Source organism: Rattus rattus, chromosome 11 (assembly GCF_011064425.1).
Source record: "Rattus rattus isolate New Zealand chromosome 11, Rrattus_CSIRO_v1, whole genome shotgun sequence".
NCBI classification, from domain to species: Eukaryota; Metazoa; Chordata; class Mammalia; order Rodentia; family Muridae; genus Rattus; species Rattus rattus.
Window position 1 is genome coordinate 13,669,394 of NC_046164.1, and position 16,498 is coordinate 13,685,891.

A 16,498-nucleotide genomic window follows, 5' to 3' on the forward strand; every position below is an offset into this window, starting at 1 on the left:
TTCACTTGTCTCTTGGAGTGTAGGAAGAGAGGCGTATCATTAAAACCGGAGTTGCCCTTGTGCACTAGTGTTAGCACAGCGGCCCGAGAAGGCTAAACCCATGACCCTGGTAAGCAGGGACAGCACGAGCCAAAGAAATGGATGCACACGTTCTGAACCATTCAGGATCAGCACAGAGACACCTGGAGTGATTTGCTCTGAGAGTTCTGCTCTGTGCTGTCTTTGCAGGCACTTGTGTACCCGTAAGCTCAGGTGATGTTTATCCTTATGACTGTCTTCCTTCCATGTTACGTGAGTTGTCAGAGGGGATCACGGCCGGCTTTTATTATGTTGAACCATTTTATCCTTTGCTGAGTTCATGCAGTCCAGTCCGCCCTCACTATCCAGGTGTGTGCACGCCTGTCATCTAAAAGCCGTATCTTCACATGCAAAATGCTTCGCTTTTTAATAAGCTGAAAGAAACCACACCATCGCAACATGCTGTAGACATGAGCTGGGTTTGAACAGAAGCCCATCCTGTGCCTGTCAGGCAGCACGTGCGGCCAGGGTACACATTCTAGGTAGCTGTCCCGAGACACATCACAGCTGCGGCAGGAGCGCTGTGAGGGCAGGAAGGACTGTGACCCAGGGTCGTCTGTGCTGTGCACGCTCCGTGTGTGCACCGTGCTGTAGCAGAGCTTGCCTCCCTACTGCCACACCTCCCGCTTCACAGAGCTGCAGCAACTGAGTCTTCATGCTGTCCATGCCGGATGCCATTGGTTTCCTTCTTAGATATCAGCATGTGGAAAGAAGGAAGTGTAGAGTGTCTTTGAACCCACCTCAAACCCTGGGATCGAGGACTTTTATTACTGTGGGTGCCAACATTGCTGTTGGAATTAAAATGTTCCAAGAAGTCTCCTGGACAACATTCTGTCCTTGAGCACTAATGCCCCAAACGTGAATTTCTCATGAAAAACGGATTCCACAACCAGTGATGCTGTGGGTGATACATCACCAGCTTATAGAATGTAATTCTGTCGTATCTAACTTCCCAGTAAAAAGAGTTCGGCCCTCAGAGCAAACCACAGCACATACTTACTAAGATTTAGTTTAGTCGTTCAATTTTACAGTTTATCCAAATTTACCTTTTTTCCCTCTCTTTTTTAATTTAAATTTTTTATTTATTTTCATTTTCTTTTATTGACCACAGATTTTGTTTTATACAATATATTCTGATCATTGTTCCCCACCCCCAGCTCTTCTGAGAGGACCCTGCCCACCTTCCCTCCTATCAGAATCCATCTGTCTCTCACTAGAAAACAAATAGTCCTCTAAAGAATAATAGCACAATAAGATAAAACAAAAACAAGCCAGAGTATGACAAAACAGAAAAAAAGAACAAAAAAAAAAAAAAAAAAGCATGAGATGCACACATAGACACCAAGGCTCACGGGTTTGCGTACACTGGTATGGTTTAAACTCACAAACCTGCAAGCCATGATGTATATAAAAAGAATGTATCAGATAAGATAAAATAAAATAAAAATTAACAGAGCCCCGTCAAACCCTTACCAGACAGAGACCCTCCAAATACGCTGCCGAGTCCATTTGTGTTGGCGTCTACTGCTGGGCTCAGGGCCTCAGGAGTGGCTTGCCTCCCCAGTTGAGACTCTGCTGGAGTGAACCAGTTTTTCACTTGTGAGCAGTTATCACTTGGACATAGAACTGGGGGCGAGATGGCCCGGGGACTTGTGGAAAAACCCAATACCGTTGTTCTGCTGAAGGAGCGTAGCCATAAAATGACTCCTTACAACATTCTACAGAGCTCACAGACCAGCTCTCCTCAGCCATCATCAGAGAAGCTTCCTCCTGCAGTCACGGAGACACAGCCAGGCAAGACAGTGAGAAACCTAAGAACGTTTAGTCCTAAGTGGGATGTCTCCAGGAGATCCCTCCCCTCGGGGCTCAGGGAATCCTGGGAAGAGGAGGGGAAAGATTCTAAGAGCCAGCGGGATGGAGGGCACTAAGGAAACGAGGTCCTCTGGATGAAGCAGACCGACAGATGTATGCACTCACAGAGGCCGGCAGCTGTGCAGAGCCTGCAAGGATCTGCACCAGACAGGGACTCAGCACGAGAGAAGAGGACTTGTGGCACAGCCCCTAACTTAAGCTATCTCTCTTTACGTTGTCCTGGGGTTGGACCTGCTGTACACACCAGGCCCCACGGCTCGCACTGTCCTCAGAGGCTGTGCGCTGGAAGTTTGCCACCATCTGCTGCTGCTCCGGAATGTTCCTTCAGTCCAGTGAATATAATAACCAGATGGTCATCAAAATCGCTATGTCCACACACTCACAAAAGGGTTAAACTGCACTGGAAAGTCTAGGGATGTTGGTTCACGTATAACCCCAGCACTAAGGCAACAGGATGGTGAGTCTGCGGCCTCTCAGTGCTGCACAGTAAGACCCTGTTTCGAAAGAAAAGACCGAAAACAGTTTTATTCCTTTCTCTCAACGTCTAGAGTTAAACTCTCCTAAAACGCTCTCTGGAAGACAAACCTCAAAATAATGTCTCACGTAAAGGCTTTGCACGTGTGTGCGGGGGCAGGAGCTCTTGCACACTTAACTCCATGGGTGTTCCCTAGTCCTGAGGATGCAGGGTAGGAAGGTGGACCGTGAGTGCTAAGCTGGTAGAGGGAGGGGCATTGCTCAGTCCTCCAATCGCAGAAGTTAGCAGAGCAGTGACCTGGTGGTTCGCTGTGGTTGTGCATTTCAGGTTAACGGGGATGGAGCGAGTGGAGCCATGTGTCCTGGAGGAAAAGGCTTGTCCTCTCCGAGGAAGAAATCAGCAGACCTGACAGAAGCCAAAGGTAGTTTTCAAATAAGCCGTCCTGTTACCATACATGACCTAAGGTGTAAAAACAGACACGGGTCGCTAGTCCCCTCCCGTCACCTCATGTGCTAATGTCGCGTTCAAGGGGAAGATTGCTTGAGGAAATGAAGAGACTATAAAGCTAGCATTATTGGTTGCCTCGTGCTCAAGTGCCCAGCATCCCCTCCCATCCCTAAGGCCTCAGAGACCACCAAAAGGTTTACAGATTTTACACTGAGGGCATTTTATACGACCTGTTACATCCTTAATGTTCAGACGATGACATCGTTATTTCTTTCATAAATAAAAATGACATTAATTTTATGAAATAGGCATCAAACTGTTAATATTTCATAGAAAGCTATGTCTCCAATAGTGATTTTCACTAATTGCTTCTAAGAGGCATCTGTCCTAAGCTGTGGTTGGTTGTCACAGCAGCCAGCATACATCTAGACTAAAAGCACTAGGCGACCATGTCTACCCTTCAGAGGAGACAGCGAGAGCCTCAAAGTACCTGGCATGTTCACACTGAGACTTGTCCCTTTCTCACCTCAGTACACTTAAATAGATTTCTCTTTTCAAGAATCTGACTCCCGGGATGATGACATCTATGACGATCCTCAAGAGGCTGAAGTCATCCAGTCCCTGCTGGATGTCGTGGATGAGGAAGCCCAGAACCTCCTAAACCAGACGAAGGCCTCCAGAAGAGCCTGTTCTCCAGGTACGGGAACCAGGAGTGAGCCAGTGTTAGCCGGAGCTCAGGCTCATGGGTGGGGAGGAACCAGGGGAGTGAGCCAGTGTTAGCCAGAGCTGAGGCTCATGGGGGGATGGGGGAGGTGGGGGGGAACCAGGGGAGTGAGCCAGTGTTAGCCGGAGCTCAGGCTCATGGGTGGGGAAAGTTCTTGCCTAAAGCTGAAATATATTAGTAACATCTTCATCAGTTTCTGGGCAGTGTTTTCAGAAACGAAACAAAGTAACATTTATTGTCTGTTCCATGTGTTTGTGGGTGAATTGCCTCATTAATGAGATTTTTAAAATGTATCATTAGAGGGTGTGGATGTTCAGTGCCCAGAACCATATACACCATGCATCGTGATACCCACCTATAATCCCAGCACTTGAGATGTGGAGCCAGGACTGTGAGAAGCTCACTGTCATCTTCCGCTACATAGCAAGTTCAAGGCCAGCCTAGATTACATGAGACTCTGCAAAACCAAAACGTATTTAGCTTTTATAAGTACATTATCGTAACCACCTTCCCCCCAGTGACACTAAGCCACTGTTAAGAGCATGGCAGCTTCACAGACAGGCTCTACAAGTCTTTACACCGTGTCCTGTTGTCACGCCCTCCTGGCTGGCCCTGTTAGAGCGCTCACACTCTGCTGTGCATCGATCTGTTTACCCTTTGTGAGTAAACATGGCTCTATGCAAACTCGGCTGCCATTTAGTTATTCCTCCCCCCAGGTCCACTGAGGACAAATGGGGAGGCATCAGAAGACGGAGAAGATACTGACTGTGATGGGTCTCCGTTACCTGAGGATGTCCCTGAGGTGAGGATGGTACCTGTGCGAACAGCCATGGCGCTGCACTTTGCTAGACTTCCCTTTAACCCCAAAGGGGAAATAAATAGCAGTGTGACCTGTTCTACTGTAAGGAAGGGGGGGTGGAGGGGGAGGGCCACAATTTTATTTTACTACATGGGTGTCTGAGCTGCTGACGTAGGCTCACAGTTCCAACCGCCCACCCACATGTGTACTTAGACACCACCTCAGACACACAAGGTCATGTCCCTTATGTGCTTACAGATACATAGTATGGTGGATGCCAGTAAGCGTGTGTGTGTCTTCTGAGCTTTTCTCAATGTATAGAAAGTATATGAACATTGACTATCTCAAAAGATGCCTTTCTCTTGAGGGTTTATTTATTTATTCTTTTAGACATTCTTAGCATTTACTAATGTTATTCCACAGGTTCCTTGAGGGGTTTCATGGCTCTTGTAAGTCTTAACAATGTAACTGTATTTTTGCTACAATATTTGGAAACTGACATTTAATAGGGGTATTCTAAAAGTCACTTTTAGCTACCGATAAATTAAAAGCCTTGCCTGCCATTTTAAAAATCGCCATCTAAAATTTATTTTCTCTTAAACAGGAGATAAAACACATAACATAGATTCTTCGTTATAACGACCTGTAATAACAGACACTCACGTCAGAAAACTTTTATATATTGATTTTTAGGATATATTTTCATTATAAAAACCACTTTAAATGGAACCATTTATCAATGTAAATTCCTTTTTTATATTCTGTCCACACTTGTCTTTTCCTCTTCCGTGAAAAAATGTCCTGGCCCCGGCAACTCACAGGGGTTTATTTGGGCTCATGGTTGCAGAGTTGAGGGTCAGTCGTCTTGGAGAACCATGACAGCCAGGTTACTATGGTAACTGGAGCAGGAAGCTTAGACCTCAAGCAGAAAGAGCAAACTAGAAATGGCAGTCTTTAAACGCCAAAAGCCACCTCCAGTGATACCCTTCCTCCAACAAGGCCACACCTTCTAAGTCTCCCCAAACCATGCCACTGGTGGCCAAGTATCTAAATGCCCCAGATGTGGGGGACATCTCCTTCAAACCACCGTGGATAGTTTCTGTCTATCCTCCATCGTGCACGGGAAAGCAACCGTTCTGTTCAAGAGTGGTCCGGCCCAAGGTCAGAAGGGCTCTTGGCTCAGCAGTGTGGCAAGGGCCCGGGTGTCATTTTTTTAATATACATCTTTTTCTGCATTGGTAGAAATTTCTTTTTCACTTAACAACTGTTTATGCCCTCTTCCCATACGAATTCATAAAAATTTGCCTAATCTTAATATTCTGTTGTATGGATATATCATAATAGATTAAGTCGGCCATCTACTTGGAAATTTTACTTTCTGTTTCTGGTATTAACAATGCAGGAAAGATTTCTGTGTCAGGACTATAAAACGTGGCTCAGCGTGTGTGGGCACACCTGATGTTCCACCAGTTTCCTTATGTACTACCCTACCTGGCCAAGCGTTTCACGAGAGCAGTGTTTGAGCTGTAACCTGTCTGTGTCTTTAGATTGCTGTAACAACATATGCTACACTGAGTAACAGAATTATTTTCTCATAATTCCGAAGGCCACGCTGACAGAATTGGGTTCATTCTCAGTTTCTCGTTGGCTTGTAAGTGACCAGCATTCTTAGCTGTGGTCATCCCTCTGTATCAGCTCCCGTGTGGTATCTGTGTGTCTTCCTTAAGCCACCAGGTTTATTAATGAGGAAGCCCACAGCTCCTCCCTCACCATGCCTGAGATCTACCTTACCTATAATTACCATGTTAAGGCACCATCTGCAAATCCAGCCACAGTGAGGGCAAGGACTTTGACTTCTACGAAACGTTAGGAAGACATATTTCTCTATATATGCATCTGTGTACATGTGTGTTACACAAATTATATTTAGCCAGTAGTAAAATTTTATTCGCAAAATAAATACAAGTTCTAGGCACAAGCTCATTTTAAAAATGTGCAAGACCTGTATTGTATAAACTGAAACTTTACAAAGGACATGAAAAAGTATACGGGGTTGGGGATTTAGCTCAGTGGTAGAGCGCTTGCCTAGGAAGCGCAAGGCCCTGGGTTCGGTTCCCAGCTTCAAAAAAAAAAAAAAAAAAAAAAAAAAAGTATTAAAAAAATTTGTTGTTCTTTGACAGTAAACTCTAAAATTAAAATTCTTTGCAGAGTTATCCATAAATTAAATATGGCTCTTTAATTTTTAACGGGAGACAAGGTAGCCAGGAAAAATGATTATAAAATTCAGGTGGAAAATCAACGTGTAAAATTATCTGGGTCAGATATAAAAATTCAAATTCATGGCAGGAGAATATTTCTACTAATTATCACAAAAATGTTACAAGTCATTTTCTCAAAGTACAAATGACTCCTGGGAGTCTGTGCTCTGTGAATACATGATCCCCAGGACTAGGGACACGCTCATGAATTGTCTGTGAAGCAAGCACAAAGCCCCGCCTTCGGATGCCCAGGAGCTGCATAACTAGCAGTACACCTCCGTAACCCCAATGCTGGGGGACAGAGAGCCTTTAGAGGGAAGGGAGCACAGCCCAACATCCCCAGAGCTCACTGGACAGCCAGCCCAGCTGAATCGATGAGCTCTGGATTCCATGAGCCCCCATCTCAAAACGTATGAGGGCTACCGACAGACACAGATGCAGACCCACAGCCAAACATTAGGCAGAGCTTGGGGAATCCTGTGGAAGGCAGGAAGGAGGGACTAAAGGAGCCAGAGAGGTCAAGGACACCACAAGAAAACTCAGAACCAACTAGCCCAGGCCCACAGAAATGTTATGTGTTCTCATCTTAACTCCAGATACGGGGACACGGGGCTGCTTCAAACGGTCCGTTAGTGTCATGCTCCACGAATTAACAGAAGGAAAGACGTTAGGTTCAGGGTCTCCCTCCCCTCTATGCTTCTTTCTTTCTAGTGATCTGGGCCGAAACGGGGGTGGGGGTGGGAAAGGGTGGGGAAAAGAGGAGCCCACAAGGCTGCAGAAATCATTTCCTAAAAAGAGTACCTTTAATTAAAGGTGAGCAAAGAAAGTAACCACCATTAACCAACAGTGTCACAGGCCTCTGCCGATGTCTCAGACACTCTTTGTTGTGTGGTAATTGAGTGTCATGTGTGATAAGAGTAATAACAGTAACAACATAAAAAGTAACTCACAGAAAGACAAGCTTACGAGATCGGCTTTGTTACAGTGAACTGATCTGATTTTTATTTCTCTTCATCACAGTCAGTGAACGGCGGGGGAGGAAAAGCATGCTTTGCAAGGTAAAGCGCGTGCGAGATGCTCTGTCCTTTTATCTTACGGAATGATTATTTTTGTTTTCAATAAAACATTAATTAAATTATAGAGCAGTGGGTAAATATAGATAAGTCTTTTTTTTTTGGAGCTGGGGACCAAACCCAGGGCCTTGCGCTTGCTAGGCAAGTGCTCTACCACTGAGCTAAATCCCCAACCCCTCTTTTTTCTTTATTTTTCTTTTTTTTTTTTTTTTAATGAGACAAGACATAATTCTAATTGGACTAGAACTTGCTTTGTAGACCACCCTGGCCTCAAACTCACAGAGATCTACCTCTGCCTCCCAGAGTGCTGGGATTCAAGGTGTGCACCACCACACCCAACCTAAATATTATTTTCTAAGTGTGTTCTAGGTATAGTCTCTTGACATCTTTTTCCTATACCAATTGTTCAAAAAGATAAAACCGAAAAAACAAGAAAGAAATGAATGGGTCTGAAAGAAAATGTGCCCAAATGGTGATTCTTCTGCTGAGATTATGGCTTTTTTTTTTTTTTTTTCGTACTTTAAACTTTTTTTGTTTTTATTACTAAGAAAATGAAACCAGGATCAGCAAGATGGCTCAGTGGATGCAAGGGCTTGCCCTAAAACCTGATGACCTGAGTTTAGTTCCTAGGACCCACATGTTTGTGCACTGTTAAATAGTTAAATACAATGTAATAATAATATTTCAAATAACGTGAAGCCAAGGATGTTAGGAAGTTATTTTTTATTTTTTATCTTGCTGTTAAGAGAAGGTCTCACTATGTAAGCCCCAGCTAGCCTGAAACTTGTTATGGAGACCAGAATGGACTTAAACTCACAGAGGTCTGCCATTCTCTGCCTCCCTGGTGTTGGGATTAAAGGCATTCATCACCACACTTGATCTAAATCCCTTTAAACACCACAAAAAAAAAAAAAAAATCTCTCTTTGAAAATAGTTCCTAAGGGCTGGAGAGACCGCTCAGAGCGCACTGGCTGCTCCTCCAGAGGATCCTGTTTCAATTCCCAGCAACCACACAACAGCTCACACATGTGTGTAACTCCAGTTCCAGGACGATCTGACACCCTCAACCCAGAGATACCACAAGCAAAACACCAATGCACATAAAAAATAAATATCATAAAAAGAAGAAGAAGAAAAAGAAGAAGGAAGGAAATAGTTTCTGGCGCCCGTCGAACCAGCACAGGGTTCTGGATGGTTCAGCCAAAGGCTAGGGTTGATTCCCGGCATCCCCAAAGCAGTTCACACCTATGTGTGACTACACTTCCACATTATCCGCTGCCATCTCTGACCTCCACAGCAGCAGGCACGTGCCTGGCGCACACACAGACACAGGCTACACTCAGACTTAAACAGAATATAAGTAGACCCTATGCCCTGTCTGTGACATTTGGAGAGCATCAGTCTGCGCTTTAGTGGTGTGCACTGGTGACCTCGGGTGGACCGCTCTGCTGGTCTCCCTGACCGTCACAAGGTGAGAAACAACGTTTTACCCAGTCCTGTTTCCCTCACCTACGTCTGAACACTAATGTTCAGCCTAGGTTTCTTTTTCTCACCACTTACCTCAGGAAGGGCGATCTGTGGATCAGCTTTCCACAGCTACAACTAACTACGCGGAATAAATTGCGCTCAGGGCAGAAAGGTGCGAAGGGGCCATGCCATCACAGGTTTCTGTTGATCTCGCTTGGCCCTGTTGCTCCTCCGTGACAGGGTGGACTATCACAATACACAGGGGCAAAGCTACCCTGGCGGTGACAGGAAGTGAAGAGGCCAGGGGGAGCTGAGGTCCCTCGAGCCCCTTCAGGAGCACATTTCCAGCAACCTCACTGAGGTCCTAGCTCCTGAAGGCCCCACCAGACCCCATACACTGTTAGCCGTGGACCAAGCCTTCAGCTCATGAGCCTTCAGCTCATGGGGATAGACTTAAGATTCAAATCCTAGCAGGTGGCATCTTGTGTGGAGCCCAGAACAATGAGAACTTGAGCTGGGCTCTCACCTACAGTTGTAGCCACAGACTATGTCTACACACACACACACACACACACACACACACACACACACACACACACACACTCTCTCTCTCTCTCCCTCTCCCCACCTCCCCCGCCCAATGTAGTAACAGAAGCTGCTTTTTAAAAGTGAATGGGAGGACTGGGGAGATAGACAGCCCTGTCAGTAAAGTACTGTGTTTTCAGGCATGAGAACCAGAGTTTGAGCCTTAGACATTAAAATAAAGCTGAGAGCGGTGCTCTGTTCTTGTAACCAAGCACTGAGGAGGTAGAAGCAGGTGCTTACTGACTGGCCAGCCGCGAATACTTGATACTTGGCCAGTTCCAAGAACTTGAGATATCCTGTCTCAAAAAAAAAAGAGTGTTCTGTGCCTGAGAAGCAGTTCCCAAGGTAGGTCCCTGCTCCAGCACACGCAAGTGCATGCATCCCCCACACATATGCACATAGATACCTGCTCCTGCACACACAGGTGCATGCATCCCTCACATACATATGCACACACGTGGAAGGATGAGTTAGGTACCAATAATGCTGTGATATCCGTGTTGGCACAGAACCGTCCCCAGGGAGACTCCTTCAGTCTAAGATTCAAAGACATGGAGTCTGTCTGTCTCCTACTAAGGCTGCTGCTGCTGCTCACTCCACCTGCTTCTCTAACACCTACCATGGTTTTAGGACTTAGGGGCCTTGCTTAGATTTAGAGGTGAGTGTGTGTGTGTGTGTGAGTGTGTGTGTGTGTGGTGTGAGTGTGTGTGTGAGTGTGTGGTGTGTGTGTGTGGGTGTGTGTGTGTGTGTGTGTGTGTGTGTGTGTGTGTGTGTGTGTGTGTGTGTGTGTGTGTGGGTGTGTGTGGGTGTGTGTGTGTGTGTGTGTGTGTTTGTGTGTGTGTGTGTGAGTGTGTGTGTGTGTGTGTGTGTGTGTGTGTGTGTGTGTGTGTGTGTGTGTGTGTGTGTGTGTGTGTGTGTGTGTGTGTGTGAGTGTGAGTGTGTGGTGTGTGAGGTGTGTGGTGGAGGTGTGTGTGTGGTGTGAGTGAATATGTGTGTGGTGGAGTGTGTGTGTGAGTGTGAGTGAGCGTGTGTGTGAGTGTGTGGTGTGAGTGTGAGTGAGCATGTGTGTGTGAGTGAGTGTGTGCGGTGTGTGTGTGTTGACACACATGCTGCATTGCAAGTATATTGGTCAGGGAGCAACTGTGGCAGCTCTTTTCCTTCTATGTGATGAGCCGCAGGGACGAACCCGGGTCATCAGACATGACGGCACCTTTGCCCACTGAGCCATCTCACCAGCTCAGGAAGTATAACAAGATTGTAGTTAACTATAGCGAAAATAAATAAGTGACTTTAATCGTGATATTTAAAATTATGCTGGAGACAAAAATATTTCAAGTATGTTTGTTGGCATAGCTTAATCCAGGCATCCCAAGAAGAGAAGCCCATCAAAGAGGAAGCCACGCAGGAAAGCAGAGAATCGACAACGGAGACAACAGACCATGAGGATTCCAGCAAAGGCAAGGATTTTAGTTCCAGTTCTTTCATTTAAAATAGCAAGTAGGAAAATCAATGCTTAAGTGATGATTTCACAATAAATGGATGTATTTGGCTGTGCATATATGCTCTTTGGTTTTATGCTGTCTTAGTTAGGGTTTTACTGCTCTGAACAGACACCATGACCAAGGCAAGCCTTCTAAAGAACAACAATTGGGGCTGGCTTACAGGTTCAGAGGTTCAGTCCATTATCATCATGGTGGGAGCATGGCAACGTCCAGGCAGGCATGGGGCTGGAGGAGCTGAGAGTTCTACATCTTCATCTGAAGACTGTTAGTGGAAGACTGACTTCCAGGGAGCTAGGGTGAGGGTCTTATAGCCCACGCCCACAGTGACACCTACTCCAACAGGGCCACACCTTCTAATAGTGCCACTCCCTGGGCTGAGCATATGCAAACCATGACAGATACATAAAGCTAAGTCACAGAGACATCGGCTTTGGTAACTAAATTATTTGCATAGCTAGAACCTAAAGCTCTCAGCGGCTTAGAGGAAAGCACAAAGTGTTGTGACTGAAAATGGAAACTAAAAGTCATGATTTTGCTATGGAATAATGAGAAATAAGGAGCTCGCCTTACCTGGAGTAAAACTGATGGGATGACTGAAATGTTAGGGAGAACTTGTCCTTGACTAATGGCCTTTGCTGGGTGTGCTTGTCCGTCCTTCTGCCATTTCTTTTACAACTGAACCAGTGGAGAAACACTAGTGTCTCAGTTAGGGTTTCATTGCTATGGAGGGGCACCATGACCAAGGTAACTCTTAATAAAGGGAAACATTTCACTGGGGCTGGCTCACGGTTTCAGAGGTTCAGTCCATTATCATCATGGCAGAAGACACAGCAGTGTCCAGGCAGACATGTGCTGGAGAAGGAGCTGTGAGTTCTACATCTGGACCTGAAGGTACCCAGGAGATTATCTTCAGCCAGGAAGGAGCTCTCCTCCGCACTGGGCAACGCTTGAGCATAGAAGCCCACAGTGACACACCCCCTCCAACACTGCCGCTTACCACAGCGTATTCAAACCACCACGACCAGTGTTCTCGCTTCCTATTTTTCGATGTCATGTTAATGTCATAAAGGGTGAACTTTTGCTGTCTGAAGTGTGTTCCAGTCAGGTTCTCTACTGCTGTGGGAAAGTGTCTTGACCAAAAGCAGCCTGTGGAGGAAAGGGCGTATTCACCTTACACGTTCTGATTACAGTCAGTCACTGAGGGAAGTCAGGGCGGGAACTCCAGGCAGGACCTGAACCCCAGGGCTGCAGCTCACTGGCTTCTTACTGCTCAGCCCGCTTTCCCACAGAGCCACCTGCCAGGAGTCGCCCTGCCCACCATTAGTTGAGCCCTTATACATCAATCATTAATAAAGAAAATGCCACGCAGACTTGCCTACATGCCAATATGGTGGAGGCATTTTCTCAATAAGTTCTCTGTTCCCAGATAACCCTGGCTTGTATCAAGTGAACAACAACAACAGCAAAACAAAAAGCCACGAAGCACTAAGTCTCAGTGTTTTTGTTTTTCTTCTGGTTTTGTGAGAGTCTCACTGTGTTCCCCTGGCTCACATGATGCTACATAGGCCAGGCGAGCCTTGAACTCCCAGAGATCAGCCGGGCTCTGCTTCCTGAGTGCTGGGATTAAATGACTGCTTACTGTTTTAAAGGGAACTAGTGGCTCAGGTCCTTTTTCTGCTTTGTAGACTGTTGTGCACAGTGCCCCTGTGGGTGCCTACAGCACACACTCCTCCATTTAGCTTTCCTGCTCCGATTGTATTCACGTTCTACCTCAGAAAGAGCTAACATATCTCAGATGAGTAAACTGTGGTTCCCCACTAACCGTGCCCCAGCCAGATGCTGAGCCTCTTGACAGACCTCGCCCAGCCCTGAGTTCCTCATGGCGCTCAGTGTTACTGCCACCTGCATGTTAGCCGCACCACCACCGTGCCCTAACTGCTGGATGAGTGGAGGAGTCTCCTACATTGTCTGGGATGGTAATTGCCTTGTGTTATAAATAATCCAGACAGCGGGCACCTACTCACACCCGGGCTCTTCCAGGGAACCTGTTTAATTGGACTCCTGAATAGCCCAAGAAAAGTACTCTTTTGCAGGGAGAGCACTGCCAAATCCAGGACTTCAGCACTGAGGGACAAGAGTAGGCAGGGAAAAGGGAAGCCCTAGTCTAACAATCTCCTGATGTGTGGGATTCCTGACCTCTCTCCTCGGTGTTCCCCAGTACTTAGAATCCAGCGCAAAGTGACAGGGGAACTGGGTAGGTTTTCCTCATATAAATGATGCCATTAAAGTCAAGCAAAAATGAACGCATGCTCCTTTCAAGAGCAAAATAGCTGGGAGCCGCAAACCTTCCAGACCGGTGGTCAGTGGTGAGGCAGCTCCTTCAAGGCTGGGTGAGGTGTCTGTGTAGTAGCAAAGCCTGTGTGGGCTGCAGTCATCGGCTAACTGCCAGCCAGCCAGGCTGCTGCCCCTTAGGGTGAGACAGTGGGAGTGAGAACAGGCCCAAGCCTTGAATGTTCATCCATAAGTCAGCGCGGGAGAGAACTGAAGAGCCTCTGGTCCTCTCTGACAGATCCCCTCTTTTTGACGAATGAGGAGCTGGCGGCCCTGCCAGTGGTCAGAGTCCCTCCCTCTGGCAAGTACACGGGCACACGGTTGCAGGCCACCATCCGCACGCTTCAGGGTCTGCTTGACCAAGGGATCCCCTCTAAGGAGCTCGAGGTGAGTGATCCCTGTGTTTATTTGAATGGAAAATGTCCTCAAGGTTAGGTAAGACTTCCAACCCTTTGAAAATAACAGTTGCTTTCTGTCTCCGTGTTCTGTTGCTGTGAAGAAACAACATGGCGGCAGCAAGGGTTACACAGCATTTAACTGGGGCTGGCTTACAGTTCAGAGGTTCGGTCCGGCAGGAAGCACGGCAGCACGCAGGCACACGTGGTGTTAAAGACGCAGCAGGGAGTTCACATCTGGATGGACAGACAGCAGGAAGAGAGGGAAACACTGCGTGTGGTTTGAACATCTGAGACCCCAAAGTCCCCGAGACAAGGCACCTACTCCAACAGGGCCATATTTCCTGATAGTGTCACTCCCTATGGGTCTGTGGGGCCATTTTCATTCAAACCACCACACTTTCCGACACTACCCTGTAGAGCTAACTTTCGGCTCTAAAAAGCACCATCTTATCATACCTAATGGTAAATCAGTTTTCCCAGTGACAATCTTAATGAGTCTAATTTAACAAGATTGTTTTAACTGCTTAGAAAAAAAAAAGTTTTAACTAAACTTTTTTTAATAATAAAAAGCATCTGGTCCTAGTGGCACATGTCTATGCTTCTAGCCCTTGGGAGCGAGGGCATGAGCGTCAGGAGTTCAAAGCCTTCCTGGCTTCTGCAGTGAGGTGTTGGTACAAGCTGCCGCTGTAGATAGACACAGCCCCTCTGGGGTATGCGTGCCAGGTTGCAGCCTCTGCTCCTGCATTGCAGCCCCACTGGGCTTGGGGGGTCCCCTTGTCCCTCTCCCTCAAACCACCCGCTTCACCGCTCACTCCTTCCTTGCTGCTGAAAGGAGGTGCTTCTCTGAGGGCTGCTGCTGTGTGCCTGTACTCTGAAGGTTCCGTGCACCCGCTCAGTACCGGGGGTGTGTGCCCCCTCTCCAAGACTCGCTTTGTAGAAGTGGTTGTATGTTCTCTAAGGTTTGGGGTCAAACATCATTATCACAGAGGCTCCACCACAGCGCCTCCGCCCGAAGCACACACAGTTCTGCTCCCCTCCCCCAGCATCTCAATCTCTAAAAGGCAGGTCACCATGTTCCCGACACGTCCAGCAGTGCCTTCCGGTGCCTTACATATATGTAGAAGCAGTCATGGAAAGAAGAATTGACTATTTGCACAGTGGATTGTCCACGACAGTAATACCACACGCCGTGGTCTGTGACTCTATACGTGATATTGTCAAGAAAATACTCCAGATGTTGCCTAAGCCAGACTTGCTTTTGTAGGTTTTTTTCTTTTAGGATTATACACAGTTTTAAACTGTGTATTAGTTAGCTGTGCTGTGTATTAGTTAGCTGTGCTGTGTATTAGTTAGCTGTGTTGTGTACTAGTTAGCTGTGCTGTGTACTAGTTAGCTGTGCTGTGTACTAGTTAGCTGTGCTGTGTATTAGTTAGCTGTGTTGTGTACTAGTTAGCTGTGTTGTGTACTAGTTAGCTGTGCTGTGTACTAGTTAGCTGACTGTGACCTGTCCACTCAGAGGTTCTTGCAGTTAATTCATTCAGCAACAGCTTACAAATCTGTAAGCCAGCCCAGCCCTACTTGGTGCAGTAGAAGCATTTCTCTTGACTAAATTATTGCTTTAGTAGACAAATTTAACCTTGTGTCCATTTTGTTACTTTGTAGAACCTTCAAGAATTAAAGCCTTTGGATCAGTGTCTGATTGGGCAGACTAAGGAAAACCGCAGGAAGAACAGATACAAAAATATCCTTCCCTGTGAGTTCCAGTGTGGCTCTAACTGAGTGTGTGTCCCTGTGAGTTCCAGTGTGGCTCTAACTCTAACTGAGTGTGTGTCCCTGTGAGTTCCAGTGTGGCTCTAACTGAGTGTGTGTCCCTGTGAGTTCCAGTGTGGCTCTAACTGAGTGTGTGTCCCTGTGAGTTCCAGTGTGGCTCTAACTGAGTGTGTGTCCCTGTGAGTTCCAGTGTGGCTCTAACTGAGTGTGTGTCCCTGTGAGTTCCAGACCAGACTAGACTACAGAGAGAAGCCCTGTCATGATGCATCATTAAGTAGATAGGAGTTATTACATGAGTCCAAAAACCATGCAGCTTTGTATCTTAAAGGCAGAATGGGGCAAACTATAAATACAAAGTAATTAATTTATTTTTAGGAAACAAACTCTGAACTAAGAGATGAAAATCGAGGAATAAATTGGTTACCACCAAAACTACTTGTTAAATTTATAAATATTTAAAATAAAAATGAGGCCAGGTAAAGAAAAGTACTTGCCACTAAGGGGAGAGAAGACAACCCTGTTAAGGTGTCCTCTGTCCTCCACACTTGTGGGCGGCAGCCACAGACACACAAAAACCACACAAATAAATAATATGAAGTGACAAAGTAATAGGTTCTCATATATACACAAGACTTAGATATGTCAATATTGTCCCAGGTTCTCATATATACACGAGTTAAATATGTCAATATTGTCCCTCACAGCTGCTTTGACAGTGC

The 16,498-nt window shown here is 46.4% G+C and overlaps 1 protein-coding gene across 1 annotated transcript in view; it reads left to right on the forward strand.

Moving 5' to 3' along the window:
- Ptpn13 (protein tyrosine phosphatase non-receptor type 13) overlaps positions 1–16,498 on the forward strand; it is a 174,322-nt gene that overhangs the window by 150,299 nt on the left and 7,525 nt on the right. The window contains exons 38-44 of the mRNA XM_032916433.1: positions 2,753–2,846; positions 3,432–3,569; positions 4,313–4,398; positions 7,674–7,711; positions 11,132–11,235; positions 13,850–13,998; positions 15,672–15,762. Coding sequence (XP_032772324.1) covers positions 2,753–2,846; positions 3,432–3,569; positions 4,313–4,398; positions 7,674–7,711; positions 11,132–11,235; positions 13,850–13,998; positions 15,672–15,762 — 700 coding nt within the window. The remainder of the gene's footprint in view (positions 1–2,752; positions 2,847–3,431; positions 3,570–4,312; positions 4,399–7,673; positions 7,712–11,131; positions 11,236–13,849; positions 13,999–15,671; positions 15,763–16,498) is intronic.